Source organism: Tupaia chinensis, unplaced genomic scaffold (assembly GCF_000334495.1).
Source record: "Tupaia chinensis unplaced genomic scaffold, TupChi_1.0 Scaffold000094_1, whole genome shotgun sequence".
Taxonomy (NCBI): Eukaryota; Metazoa; Chordata; class Mammalia; order Scandentia; family Tupaiidae; genus Tupaia; species Tupaia belangeri.
In genome coordinates, this window is record NW_006159556.1 from 1268494 (window position 1) to 1283861 (window position 15368).

General features: G+C 34.5%; 1 protein-coding gene across 1 annotated transcript in view; it reads right to left on the bottom strand.

Moving 5' to 3' along the window:
• The window catches only part of CCSER1 (coiled-coil serine rich protein 1), a 531900-nt gene that overhangs the window by 436902 nt on the left and 79630 nt on the right, over positions 1–15368 (bottom strand). Inside the window, exon 3 of the mRNA XM_027769856.1 lies at positions 14036–14129. Within this exon, the coding sequence (XP_027625657.1) occupies positions 14036–14129 (94 nt within the window). The remainder of the gene's footprint in view (positions 1–14035; positions 14130–15368) is intronic.

Here is a 15368-nt window from a genome sequence, read left to right on the forward strand (position 1 = left end):
TTTATAAAATGGGAGCAGCAGTTGGGACTGATATCAAAGCATTAATCAGATGAGAAATATTCTGCCATCTAGACAAATCTGGGTCTTACTTAAACTATTCTAGCACACTAAGATGTGTGGATATAAAAAAAGGTGGTTTGGATAAAAGTAAGAGATGCCCGATTTCTCTACAAACTTCTGGAACTTTGGATTAATAAAATGGAGAATAAGAAAATCAATGAAAGAGGTAAGATGCTATCAGAGCACCTGATAAAATTATTGTTAAAATTTTATAGTCCAAAGAATAGAAAGTCTGTTCTTGTTTATAATGTGTACAATTACAACTTAATTTGTTGTAATTGTGTGAATGTTCATTTTTATTTCTTTCTTATCCACCTCAAGCAGCATAGAAAGTTATGTTTCATGCCAGTGGTTATTTTTCTTGTTGGCAAACAATTTTAAATACATAAATATTCTTTTCTTTTTCTTGGAGAGGTTTTTGCTATAGGGCGCATGCGCTCGCCAGACAGACAGAGAGAAACAGAGAGATAGAAAGCGAGAAATCACTCCCCCGGGGGGATGGCCACGCCGCAATCCCTTCTCCTCTAGTCTTCTCTCGAGATCTTTGGCACGCACGCACACGCGCCCAGTGTGAGTTTTAAGCCACCGGGTCCAGGACGCGAATCACGGTCGACTACGTGGGAGTCCAGCGACATAGCCATTATGCTAACTGCCGGTCCCTAAATACATAAATATTCTATTTCTTGAGAAGAAAAACCAGCATTTGCTTTCTTAATTACTTGTTCATTTGATAGTGACAGCTGATGTTGCTGGTATTATTCAAGCAACTGAGTGGAGATGTCACCACATAATTGTAAGAGGCCATGAAATTTTATGTGAAGACACATATTTTCTTTCTAATTGCTCCAGAAAAGCCATGCTGACTGATAGAAATCTTCGCTTTGATTGTATTCTCTAATAAACTTGAGCCACTGACCACCCTTACGTGCAACAGCAGAAGTTTATGATCGTCAGAAATGTTACAATAACAGGTTACAAGTAAAAGCTATGACTTCACAAAAATGGTTGTCATATACTATTAAGTCAGGTCAAAATGTATAAATCTTTTCAAGTTATAGTTGATTAGATTTTGAATACCGTTCCATCTCAAAGCCTTCTTTGCAGCTAAAGCAATCCTCTTGAAGTATAGCCAAGTCTGAAATGCGAAATAGCCAGAGGCACTTTTAAATCAGCAAATAGAAATGATTGACTCTGTTTGCAACTATATTAAAATAAAATACAACAATTAATTGCCATTGTGCTTACTAAATAAAGTCAGTGAATTTCTTAAGAGGCACCTCTGGACTACAGACTAGGTGACCTTGATCAGAAACTTAAGACTGACAACTCAGGGACAGCAGACCAGAAGGGATTTCTAATTCTGAAATTCTCTTCTAATTGAGACATTATTCCTGTCACAAACCACATCATTTAACACACATTGAACTGAATACTGCAAATAATGCACCAAGCAGAACATTGCTATTTTAAACAATAAGTTTGGTATTTTAAGAATGAGAACTGAAAATAAAGTATCAAATTAATGAATTAATCAACTGGTCAGTGAGTGAATTAATCAGGCAAAAACAAATCGATAGAAACCATTACAATTTTGAAATATGTATCCTGAAAACATGTATTACTGATAATTATATAGACATATATTTAAGAATATCCATATACTCTATCAGTATACCACAAATATATTAGGTTGTCAGGAAAGTCAGGACATTTTTCAATGCTTTTCTATACAAAAATATATCATGACTTTCCCAATAATCCAATATTACTGCTTTGTAAAGGACCTCATTAAGTAAATGCTCACACAGCTATCTTTACATCTAGTTCGTTTTTTTTTTTGCAAGAATTTGTGGAGGAAAACATAAAATGTTTACAATAATAATTTAAAGTATATTTAAATTTGTGTGATGTGGAATCCTTGTAAAATATATTTTCTGGATAGTTAATGTTTATTTTTAAAAACTGAGGATTATTTTCTTCATATAGTAAAGAGTAAAAAATGTTTAGGTAGTTACATTTCTGAAGTGATTTATATAGCTTCCCCTCTTAAAAGCATAATAAATGTAGTCTTTATCATCATGATTCAGAGCTTATAATAATATTTTTTACAAAGCAATGGGATAATGCATTGCAATACAGTAAATGCCTCATGCCCTGCTGTTGTGAGTAGAATTGTTTTTTCCGACATTAAATGACCCCACACTGTTCTACTTTATGACTTTGTCTGTGTTTCAGAGCTTTTTGCCTTTTCTTCAACACGATAGTCAGCATGTCTATGTGACGCAATCCCTCTCCTGAGACGTTACAATGATTTTCAAGTGGCTTTAGAAAATCTACTAAATATGTTAAAATTATAAGTAAAATTAAAAGCAGCAAGGTTTAGAAAGATGCATGAAAAGAGAAAGAACCAATCGTGGAGTGTTAAAATACAGGTTAATACTGGCTATGTTTTTAATCAAAGAGTATTTGCTTCCTCCCTTGTACTTGGGGTATATTAACATCTATTTTAGATTATCGTGATAATTTGATAAGATAACATTTTTCAAATACCTTGTAAACACTACAGCTGAATACAAACATATGACAGGGTTTCTATCATCATGATTGGAACACGATTGCCCTCTAATGGCAACCAAGAAGATTACAGGCACTCTTGCCCTTTTAAGCAGAAATGAGGACTAGAACCAGTTGATGAAAGCCACAAAGTAACAACTCTTCCAATTGCATACTCACTACATTGTTCCTACAACCTGTGCTTGGCCACCGAATATTTTGCACCTCTATTAGGACTTGTCCTTCTAGTAGTTCCTGAACAAACCTGAGAACTTTGTACAGTGAGAACAGTCAGCAGGCACCAGTCACGATTTCAGACCTAGTTCACTAGCTGGGCAATCCTGGACAAGTAACAATGCTCTTTTATTTCCTGGTTCCTTCAGTTATAAAGAGAGAAGAGTAATATGAGATAGTAAGGATTAAATCAAATAACCCAAAGCATTTATACATTGTAGCTAAAAACTAAAACAGAAACAACAAAGTACCTAAACCAGTACTGGCACAATGTAGATGCTTCATTAAAAAAATATAAGTTACTTTTAACTTTTTGGATGGAGACATTTGTTGGAGGCCAACAACCAATTAAAGGATGTGTGTAACTGAAAAAGCTAATAGGAAAAAGAGCTAGTTTGAAACAAAAACTTCAATGTATTTGTGATTTTAAAATGTTAAATGAACTAAATCTACTGGTGAAGAGATTCATAATGATTGATCGGTAGAGTCTCAGAGTCAGGAAAACTGATCCCAGCTAGGACATCTACCACCTGGAATACTTCAATCTCTTGACGTTTACACTTTCTCATATGTTCAGAGGATGTTATTTATCTCATTGAATCTGCACCTACACTTGATAAATGTTATTTATCATTTTATTGATTGTTATAATTTTATAAGTTTGGAAGTAAATAATAAAAAAAAACCCTAATTGCATGTGTCATAGCATTCTCTTCTGGAAATTTGAGAGCTTCTGTACTTAAAAATATGGTTGAGACCTTCAATTAACAGAGGCTGACGAGATCAATAAACTTGACAGGAGCAGTTGTTATTGATCCTCAATTACATCAGATTTTATCCTGCATATACTTAAAAACAGCATTAGCCACAATTTTTAAAAACATAGTATACCTATACCAGATAAGAGACAGTATTCTGCACTTCAACTTATTACCCCTCAAAGCAAACTTGTAAGTAGATCCTATCAATGCCCTCATTCTTCAAGAAGAAAGGAAAGCAGAGGGGCATTACATACTTTCCTCAAGTTTGCATAGCCTAGCTAATGACTGAGTTTTGTCTAACTCCACAGTTCATATTTTTAACTGCTATGTTATACTTCCAAAATTAAGTGGCATGTGTTTCTTAACTTTATACAATGTGATGGAAGATACCTCACACATGCTTTCTCTGACCCTGACATCTCAGAGCTTGTAGAAACTTATAGCTGATTTTTTATAATTTTCCCTGTGTGAATGTTGTTGTAATTCTTTGTACATTACCATTCGTATTAGCAAAACCACTAGGGTTTCATTTCAGCTCTGCTGTGCTATTATCCATTAAAAATTAATAACAAAAATTACCTCCTTAATTAATAGGCACAGGAGGAGTTCCTAACTCACTGCAGAATTTTTATATTGCTTGTTCATCAAACTCAAAATAATTCAGCAGCCACCTAATTAATTTCTAATTGATATCATTGGGCCATTACTTCCCCATTTGATTCCAGACATATACCAAGAGATACTGCCCTTGGTGTTTTTGGAACTAACACTCAAAATAAGTAACGAAAACAACATAAAAGTTCTTCACTCAATCATCTCAATGACTATTACATTTTTTCAAACAAAAAAAAACATTAAATAAGTAAATATATTTTAGAATAAGTAACTCATCTGCAAATTGTAATGATCAAGTTTAATATAAAGTAACAATTTAGATTTTCTCTTTGAACATTAACCATTTGAGCTAATAAGTTTTAAGTTTAAAGTACTTCTTAAAAGAATTACTTATTTAATTTTGCTTATTATCATTTTTTAAATTTGCTATCAGGCACATGCACTCTAAAGAGAGAAAAAGACAGGAAGTGAGAAATCAAGATGCCAGGTCTGGGACTCAAACCATGGTTGGCCATGTGGGGATCCAGTGCCTTAACCACCATGTCACCTGCTGGCCCCAGTTAAAAGGTATTTAAAATAGAAATATATCCTTAGAGGAATTGCTGTTTTAAATACATGATTTGGACATTTGACTAATATTCAAGAAAAAAGTTTTTATGCATTTGCATGCATTGTTTTTAACACAAAGAAAAAACACTTATAACAAGCAAGACTCCTTAAGTTTAGAATATTCAGTACTAGCAAATTATCACTTAAAACATTACACAAAATTTATATAAAAGTTAAATCAGAAAGCATATTTAAATTTAAGCTTCATTAATGCATTCAGAAATTATGAACTATGAAAAACAACCGACAATAGAAAAAAGTCTTTAAAAAGGAATTAAAACTGTCTGGGGCCAGCAGGTGGCTTGGTGGTGAAGGTGAAGGACTCCAATATGGCCAACCATGGCCAACCGCAGTTCAAGTCCAAGACTGGGTGGCTTGAAACTCTTGTGGGGCACATGTGCATGTACGCCCAAAATGTTGAGAGAACAGAGGAAAAGAAATTGTGATGTGGTCATCCCCCCGGAGAATCATTGAATCTGCACCTACACTTGATAAATGTTATTTATCATTTTATTGATTGTTATAATTTTATAAGTTTGGAAGTAAATAATAAAAAAAAACCCTAATTGCATGTGTCATAGCATTCTCTTCTGGAAATTTGAGAGCTTCTGTACTTAAAAATATGGTTGAGACCTTCAATTAACAGAGGCTGACGAGATCAATAAACTTGACAGGAGCAGTTGTTATTGATCCTCAATTACATCAGATTTTATCCTGCATATACTTAAAAACAGCATTAGCCACAATTTTTAAAAACATAGTATACCTATACCAGATAAGAGACAGTATTCTGCACTTCAACTTATTACCCCTCAAAGCAAACTTGTAAGTAGATCCTATCAATGCCCTCATTCTTCAAGAAGAAAGGAAAGCAGAGGGGCATTACATACTTTCCTCAAGTTTGCATAGCCTAGCTAATGACTGAGTTTTGTCTAACTCCACAGTTCATATTTTTAACTGCTATGTTATACTTCCAAAATTAAGTGGCATGTGTTTCTTAACTTTATACAATGTGATGGAAGATACCTCACACATGCTTTCTCTGACCCTGACATCTCAGAGCTTGTAGAAACTTATAGCTGATTTTTTATAATTTTCCCTGTGTGAATGTTGTTGTAATTCTTTGTACATTACCATTCGTATTAGCAAAACCACTAGGGTTTCATTTCAGCTCTGCTGTGCTATTATCCATTAAAAATTAATAACAAAAATTACCTCCTTAATTAATAGGCACAGGAGGAGTTCCTAACTCACTGCAGAATTTTTATATTGCTTGTTCATCAAACTCAAAATAATTCAGCAGCCACCTAATTAATTTCTAATTGATATCATTGGGCCATTACTTCCCCATTTGATTCCAGACATATACCAAGAGATACTGCCCTTGGTGTTTTTGGAACTAACACTCAAAATAAGTAACGAAAACAACATAAAAGTTCTTCACTCAATCATCTCAATGACTATTACATTTTTTCAAACAAAAAAAAACATTAAATAAGTAAATATATTTTAGAATAAGTAACTCATCTGCAAATTGTAATGATCAAGTTTAATATAAAGTAACAATTTAGATTTTCTCTTTGAACATTAACCATTTGAGCTAATAAGTTTTAAGTTTAAAGTACTTCTTAAAAGAATTACTTATTTAATTTTGCTTATTATCATTTTTTAAATTTGCTATCAGGCACATGCACTCTAAAGAGAGAAAAAGACAGGAAGTGAGAAATCAAGATGCCAGGTCTGGGACTCAAACCATGGTTGGCCATGTGGGGATCCAGTGCCTTAACCACCATGTCACCTGCTGGCCCCAGTTAAAAGGTATTTAAAATAGAAATATATCCTTAGAGGAATTGCTGTTTTAAATACATGATTTGGACATTTGACTAATATTCAAGAAAAAAGTTTTTATGCATTTGCATGCATTGTTTTTAACACAAAGAAAAAACACTTATAACAAGCAAGACTCCTTAAGTTTAGAATATTCAGTACTAGCAAATTATCACTTAAAACATTACACAAAATTTATATAAAAGTTAAATCAGAAAGCATATTTAAATTTAAGCTTCATTAATGCATTCAGAAATTATGAACTATGAAAAACAACCGACAATAGAAAAAAGTCTTTAAAAAGGAATTAAAACTGTCTGGGGCCAGCAGGTGGCTTGGTGGTGAAGGTGAAGGACTCCAATATGGCCAACCATGGCCAACCGCAGTTCAAGTCCAAGACTGGGTGGCTTGAAACTCTTGTGGGGCACATGTGCATGTACGCCCAAAATGTTGAGAGAACAGAGGAAAAGAAATTGTGATGTGGTCATCCCCCCGGAGAATGATTTCTCACGTTTTCTGTCTGTCTCTTGGCAAGTGCACACACCCTAAGGCAAAAATCTCTCTCTCAAAAAAAGGCCAGTAGCGGAGACCAGCAGCTAGCATAATGGCTATGTCGCTGGACTCCCATGTAGTCGACCGCAGTTCAAGTCCCGGACCCATTGGCTTAAAACTCACGCTGGGTGCCTGTGCGTACATGATCAAGATCCCGAGAGGAGAATGGAGAAGAAGGGATTGCGGTGTGGCCATCCCCCCTGGGGGGTGATTTCTCACTTTCTATCTCTCTATCTTTCTCTGTCTGGCAAGCGCACACACCCTATAGTGAAAAACTTCTCAAAAAAAAAAAAAAAAAAAAAGGCCAGTAGCACAGCGGGTAGGAGTAGTGCACTGGGAACCAGATTCCACATGTCCAACTGCGGTGTGAATCCCAGCCTCTAAGGGCTTGATAAACACATGGTCCTATGTGCATGGTGTGTCCAGTGTGCTCTGAATCCTGATAGGAAACAAAAATGGGGCAAAAAGGGTGTAACTATGCCCCCTGGGGGGGGTGCTTTCTCTCTCTCTCTCTGGGAGTGCTTATACACTCAAGCAAAATAATAATAATTAAAATTTTGAGGGAGGTAAGCCACTCATACTGGGCTCCTACGGTATTCTAAGTAACGGTGAAAAGCACTTTGCATAGAAATATAATATTCATGTGGGTAGAAAATATTTGATACAGATATCATTATTTCCATTTTACAAATGAGGAAAATATAGCCAGAAAGATGATTTGCCAAAGGCCACGGTGGCACCGCTGAAATTCTAGCTTGGATGAGTCTGACTTTCCTTTTAATATTAATTCAGGTTTACTTGGAATGGATCATTAAGGGGCAATTTTCTCTCAGCGTGGTTGTGAGGATTGAGATGGCTTAGGAAAAGAGTCTAGCATATTACAGGCATTTAGTTTTCTTTCCCAAGTTATTTTAATTTGTTTTATTTTTAAATATTTAATTAACAAATAAATGACTATATTCAAGGAATACAACTGATTATTGAACATATGTAAATATTGTGCAATGATCACAATTAAATTAACACACCCATTATCACCGATGTACATTAGAGCCCCAGAACTCAGTCATCCTATAAGTGCACGTTTGTACCCTTTCACAAACATCTCTCCTTCCCACCCTCCTCCAGCCCTTAGCAACTAAGTTCCATTCTCACCAACATCCATCTCAAGCTATGAATTGTTAATGATCCTATTCAACCCATCTCTGGTAACATCTGGAAGCTAAGATAAGAGTTGGAGAAATACTGGGTTATCAGAAAAGCCATGGCACATTTTTGCATAGGAAAATATGTCATGGCTTTTCCTGATGAACCTTTTTTTTTTTTTGAGAGAGAGATTTTTCACATAGGGCATGTGCACTGGCAAGAGAAACAGAAAGCAAGAAATCACCCCCCAGGGGGAATGGCCATACCACAATCCTTTCTCCTCCATTTTCCTCCTGGGATCTTGGACATGCTTGCACACGAACCAAGTGTGAGTTTGAAGCTACCATGTCCGGGACTCTGACCACAGTCAGCCATGTGACAGTCCAACCCCAATAGTATTTTAATCATTATATGCCCGTGGGCTACCTCAAAATGTGTTTAGCCCTTTTTCTTCTTTTTATAATAGAATTATTTTATTTAACTTCATACATTATTATTGTTTTAATTTGACCAGAGAGAAAGAGAGAGAGATAAAGTGAGAAAGCAAGCTGCCAAATCCAGGACTTGAACCATGTGGCCATGTGAGAGTCCAACGCCTTTAATCACCATGCCACCTGTCAGCCCCAGTCTTTCTTCTTTTTAACTTTAACTCCTTCAATCAATGATGACACTGTCATATTAGTCAGGTGTATATTTTCCATCATCTTCTGCCACTATGAAGATAATACCAGATGTAGGCTGAATAGAAACAGGACCTTATTCCAGCACTATGGAATGAATAGCTAAAGATGAAGTGTTTCAAAACAAAAATCCAAATTCTTATTTAGATTATGCATTAGTCCATATTCAGCCAGTTTTTTATAACATGTGTTTGCAGAAAAGTACTTTGATTCAGTTGCCTGAAGGTTACATTTTACCAATAGTCATTTTGGAGGATGTGTCAGGAAATTACATTGCTTAGTATCAGAGAGGCCATCAGGCTTTCTGGTAATTAGCTTATATCTGAGTGAAATGCTTATGACATTTACTTTAGCTATGTCTTTCTTTTCTTTTATTTTCCTTTTTTTATTTTTAAGTGGCCTGAGGGCATGTGCAATTGCCACGGAAAGAAAGAGAGAGAGTCACCTCCTAATCAGGCATGGTTCCTGCACAATCCCTTCCTTCCGTTTCTCCAGCTCATCAGGATTTGGGGTGCCCATACACATGTGCCTTTCAAGATGCCAGGGTGAGGTCACTCTGTGAGGCTGATCCACAGGAGAAAGTTTAGGGTTTCTGTCCAGAGACCCCTCAGCATGCAATGGACCCCCACGTGCCCATGAGCCAGAGCTGGTTGAACCTGGAGGGTGGGTCACGGTGTCAGGCCCCTGCTGGGGATGCTATCTCTCTGCATCTCTAACTCATAAAAGGAATCATTAATCAACTTTGAAAAAAAGTGAGAAGAGTAACTAATGTACTTTCTAATTTGCTAAGATACTAATGCTACCACCTCACATTTTCTGATCAAAAATCTCACTGCCTTGACTCGTGTCTATTCTATAAACGATTTATTAAATGGAAAAAAGTTTATATTTTGTGATATTTTATTATAGGGGAAACAAAACTGTCTGATGTTAAATAAATTGATCATCCTGAATTAGAATCATGACACTTAATAATAATTTCACAAAACATATTTTCCAGAAAAGTAATTTAAGCATTAATTCAATGGAACATAATGGAAGAGATCTGAAATGGTTACCGAGAGATGACTTTAATCTAAAGCCTTGGCTTTTATATTAAAATTTACCAAGATAAAATTAGATAAGGCCAAGATCAGAGAAAATTATTCAGAATAGTTGCTTTTATTTTTTTCCCTCCTCAAGGCTAGTTTCCTTTTGGGAACTCACTCTGAATTCATAAACCTTTCTTTCGTTAAACTTGTTCTTTCTTGCTTTCATAAAAGAATGAAAGTCCATTTATTGCATTACAAAACAGATATTTTACGTGTACATTTTTTATACTACCTCTCCCTTTAGGAAGAAAGATAGATTAATTTAGGACTCTAAAGTAATATTTTTATATTCAGAGGAATCACGGAAGTTTAATCAAATTATCCAGTGTTATAATCAAAAAACAAGTTCTTAAAAACTACAGGGTCAGCAGGTGACATGGTGGTTAAGGTGCTAGATCCACATGGGTGATGCCACGGTTCAAGTCCCAGACCAAGCAGCTTGAAAAGCGCATTGAGTGTATGAGTATGCATGCCCCAAATTCCGAGAGCAGAAAGGAGAAGAGATTGCAATGTGACCATCCCCCCAGGGAGACTGATTTACCACTTGCTCTCTCTCTCTCTCTCTCTCTCTCTCTCTCCCCTTTGAGCACATATGTGCTATAGCAAAAAACTTAAAAAAAAAAAAAAAAAGCTTGGTTACTAATTTACATCTCACTTGTAGATGAAAATATAGAGAGCAAAGAATGAAATGTAAAGTATATTAAAGGATGTCCAGAACTATTATACCTACTATAATCAATACTCAACTTTACCAAACACGAAATTCAACAATAACATGATAGAATACACAGCAAAATATGGAAGCGTCTACCCAGATGAGCATTTCTCTAACACGGACCTTGAACTAAACAACTCAATTGGCTTCTTCTGTCTTATTCGTGTCATTCGTAGATTTCACCTGACCTGGCTGATGCGCCTCACTCATACTGCTTACACAGAAAATGATACACCATCCAACAATGATTAAGGGAATATGAATATTAATACTCGTAAATTTGTTATGCATTCTGCTGCCCTTTAGAATGTCTCTTTGCATGTTAAATTACTCAATATGAGCAGTATCTAATACATATATATTGAAAAAATGAGAGGTTTTTTTTTTTTTTTGGAGAGATTTTCGCTATAGGGCGCGTGCGCTCGCCAGACAGACAGAGAGAGACATAGAGACAGAAAGCGAGAAATCATCCCCCAGAGGGGATGGTCACGCCGCAATCCCTTCTCCTCCATTCTCCTCTCGGGATCTTGGGCACGCACGCACATGCGCCCGGCGTGAGTTTTAAGCCACCGGGTCCGGGACGTGAACCGCGGTCGACTACATGGGAGTCCAGCGACATAGCCATTACGCTAACTGCTGGTTCCCGAAAAAATGAGAGATTTTTGAATTACAGATTTTTCAACTCTGTCCAGCAAAATAGATCTTTTCATTTTAAAGATGATTGATTTTCTGAAAGGAAAAAGAACCTAATTACACTTTACTAGCTTTTGCCTTTACGTTTTAATTCCTTTTTAGTCATTGTATACATGTCTAAGGATGTTTATGTTTGAAATCAAATCTTATTAATAGATGCCAATTGAGCATCTCTTATGTTTGCAAGTTACCATAGCAAAAAGGCCGGCCAAAATTTCTATACTTTCTTCACATGGTGATTTCTCTAGTCTTTGCAATTCTAATCATTATTATATACTTAAATAATCAAACGTATCATATTATGAATTATAGTTACTACAAATTTTTGACTTAATATTTTCAAAACACAAATACTTCTGTGATCTTTTAAAAAGTTCATTGAGACCATTTTACTAAGCTTTACTAAAACTACTCTAACTCTTGGCTTCAATAAGCCTCTATAGTCATAATTTGATTTGTTTTGCCTTAATAAAGTATTTTTAAGTGAATCTTAGTAATGACTTTTAAGTTCTTTATAATTACTTCATCCAGATCACAAAATCATAGTGATTTGTAGTAATATTAGTAGTAGAACTTAATGGTATCACTATTTTAGTTTTCAGATTTTGAAAATCGGTTTTATTGAAATCATTTAAAAATGTTTAAGATTAATGAGCTTTTATCAATATCAATGATCAATAATGAGTTTCTCATCATCTGAGAGGACCTTCAAGTACATTGCTTAACAAAGAAAATAAATGGTTTAAAACCAATTCATATGGAGATTCTTTTCAGCTAGTATACATAAACATATATATGATGGTTTTTGTTTTTTTGTTTTTAACCACATGATGTGGCTTCTAAAGTGAAATAGGCTTTCAAAAGAAATCTTACTAAATGACATTAAAGAAACTCAAGTAACCATAAGGAATAATTCACAGATCAGAATTGCACTTCAAATATTCAAACTAATATGATTTATTTATAAACAATTTGTTTAACTTAGTTGATACATATACATCTTGAAGTAGACTCATAGAAGTTGTTATATCTTGTTTTCTCTTTAAAGTAAACAAAAGAAGTACTGTTATCATGAATTTCTAAAGTAGAAATTAAAGCTTAAAAGAATTAATTGCTATCCCCAAGCAAATACATTGAGCCAAGATTTTAGATTTTTAAATGATTCTTTGTTCTTCATCATGGTGGGCTACCAAACATAATAACTGATATTCCTATATTATCTGGATTTCTTTTTCCAACTGTTATTTTATTTTATTGTTTACTATGAAAAATCTTAAAACATACATGAAAATATAAGATATAATTACTCCGCTATACTTTTTGTTTTGTTTTTTTATTTTTGTTTTTTGAGTTTTTTGTTTCGCACATTTTTTTTTTTTTGGAGAGAGAGATTTTTATTATAGGGCATGTGTTCTCATGGATGAGACAGAGAGACAGAAAGCGAGAGATCACCCCCAAGGAGGTATGGCAATGACGCAATCCCCTTTCCTCCATTCTCTTCTCAGGATTTTGGGCACACATGCACATGTGCTCAGTGTGAGTTTTAAGCCACCGGATACAGGACTTGAATTGCAGTTAGCCACATGGGAGTCCAGCACCTTAACTACTACAACACCTGCTGGCCCCAACTCCCTGTATGTTTTTGTAAAGCAAATTCCACATACAATATTGTTTCAACCTCATTCATCTACATAAAGAACTTCTTTTTTTAAACAAACAAACAAAAATGCCATTTCAATACCTAACAAAATAAATTATAATTCTGTAATAACTCACTCAGTCCTCAAATTTATCACTTACCTTTTTATTGATAATAATATCTTTATCATATTCATTTTCAAGTTGAAGAAGCAATAACATTAAACTGAAGCTTTCAAACCTTGGCTCTTGTTGCATAAATATGAGAAAATTAGCCTCTTGGATCTTAGTGTCTTTCATTTATTTATTTATTTATTTTTATTTTTATTTTTATTTTTATTTTTTTGCTATAGGGTGCGTGCATTCGCCAGAAAGACAGAGAGAGACAGAGAGACAGAAAGTGAGAAATCACCCTCCAAGGGAGATGGCCATGCCACAATCCCTTCTTCTCCATTCTCAGGATCTTGGGCGGACATGCACCTGGTGTGAGTTTAAGCTACTAGGTCTGGGACTCAAACCATAGTTGACTACATGGGAGCCCAGCAACATAGTCATTACACCATCTACTGGTCCCAGTGTCCATTTTCATTGCAAGTATTTTCCTTTTTAAAAATATTGTTGTTTTATAGTTTTTTTTATTTTATAATTCTTTTCCAACCAAACTTATATTTCCATAAAAACCTTTAAAATCCTTCAAGACACAAGAATCATATATTCATGTTACCTAATGCATTCCCTGACACAGAATATAAAAATTAGGAACTGAAAAGACTGAAGGTAGCTTAAACAATTCTTAGATTATCAATGAAAGTTAATTGGTTATATCAGAGTTCTAGGATAAAACATTTGTTCAACACTTACCTGAAGGATAAAGACTCTGTTCCTCTAAGAATTCTAGATCAAGCATTAGATCATCTTCATCCAGTTCACAAGATCCCAAATTATTCAAAACATCCTGAAGGAAAAGCAAAATCAATATTTAAAGGCCAACATACTGAGAAATTGGAGAAATGTCCATGTGCAGAATCCAAGAAGCAAAGAGAAGTCAAAATCAGAAATGAAAATTATTAACCATATCTCAGGAATTATTTTATTCTTATGACATTTAAAATAATCAGTCCAATAAAGAATTCCAAAATGTATCCTAAAAATTCTTAACTTTTCCAACTATTTGCATGTTAGTTTTTTTAAAGAACAGGTAACATAATTAAATGGAAGTATATATGAGCAAGTATAAAAGACAGAATATAAGGTATCATTTTCTAGATATTAGAAATACCAAAAAAGTTTGGTTTAATCAGAACTTCATTAATAATCATTAAAAATAAGAATTTGCTTATTAAAAATATACAATTAATGGGGCCAGCAGGTGTCATACTGGTTTAGGTGCTGGACTCCCATGTGGTCAATCATGGTTTAGGTCCCAGACCCAGTGGCTTGAAACTTACACCCAGATTGTGTAAGTACCCAAAATCCAATCCCAAGAGGAGAATGAAGAAGAAGAGATTACGGCATAGTCATTCCTTTGGGGGGAGGGGGTGATTTCTCACTTTGTCTCTGTATCTCTCCCATGAACACACATGTCCTGTAGCAAAAATCTCTCAAAAAAGATAAAGCTTTTCAAAAATACATAAAGTCTGAAATAAAACTTTAATATTTTTATATTCATATTTCAAGTCTAAGTAAAATTATCTAACATATTTAATGAATTATTTCTCAAACAAGTTCTGTGTACAGTACCAACTGTAAAACATTAATTTAGACCATATTTGGAAGTAAAATTTAATTACCATTTCCACTATGCAGTATATTCTGAAGGGGAAATCACATTTTGTATACTGCGACATGCTCAGGAATGAATGTTAATTAATTAATTAATTGAAAATGTTTAAGAAAAAAATTACAGTGCACTTGTCACTAGAGTCTAGCTTTGTCCATATTTTTAGTTTAAGGTATTTTGTGAATCAATAAAATGTTGGAAAAAGAGTTTAGTATGGAGAAGGGAAAAGGGAAGAAAAAAACATAAAGTATGCTTAATTGACAAAAAAAATAAGAAGCTATTTGCTGATAAGTTAGAGCAATATCTTTGACTTGACTGACATGTATAGTATTTGTGCTGGAAAAAGAAATGGTGTACACTGTAAAGATGTGATTAAATATAAATAAATTAATAAAATTACCATTTCCCACTCAT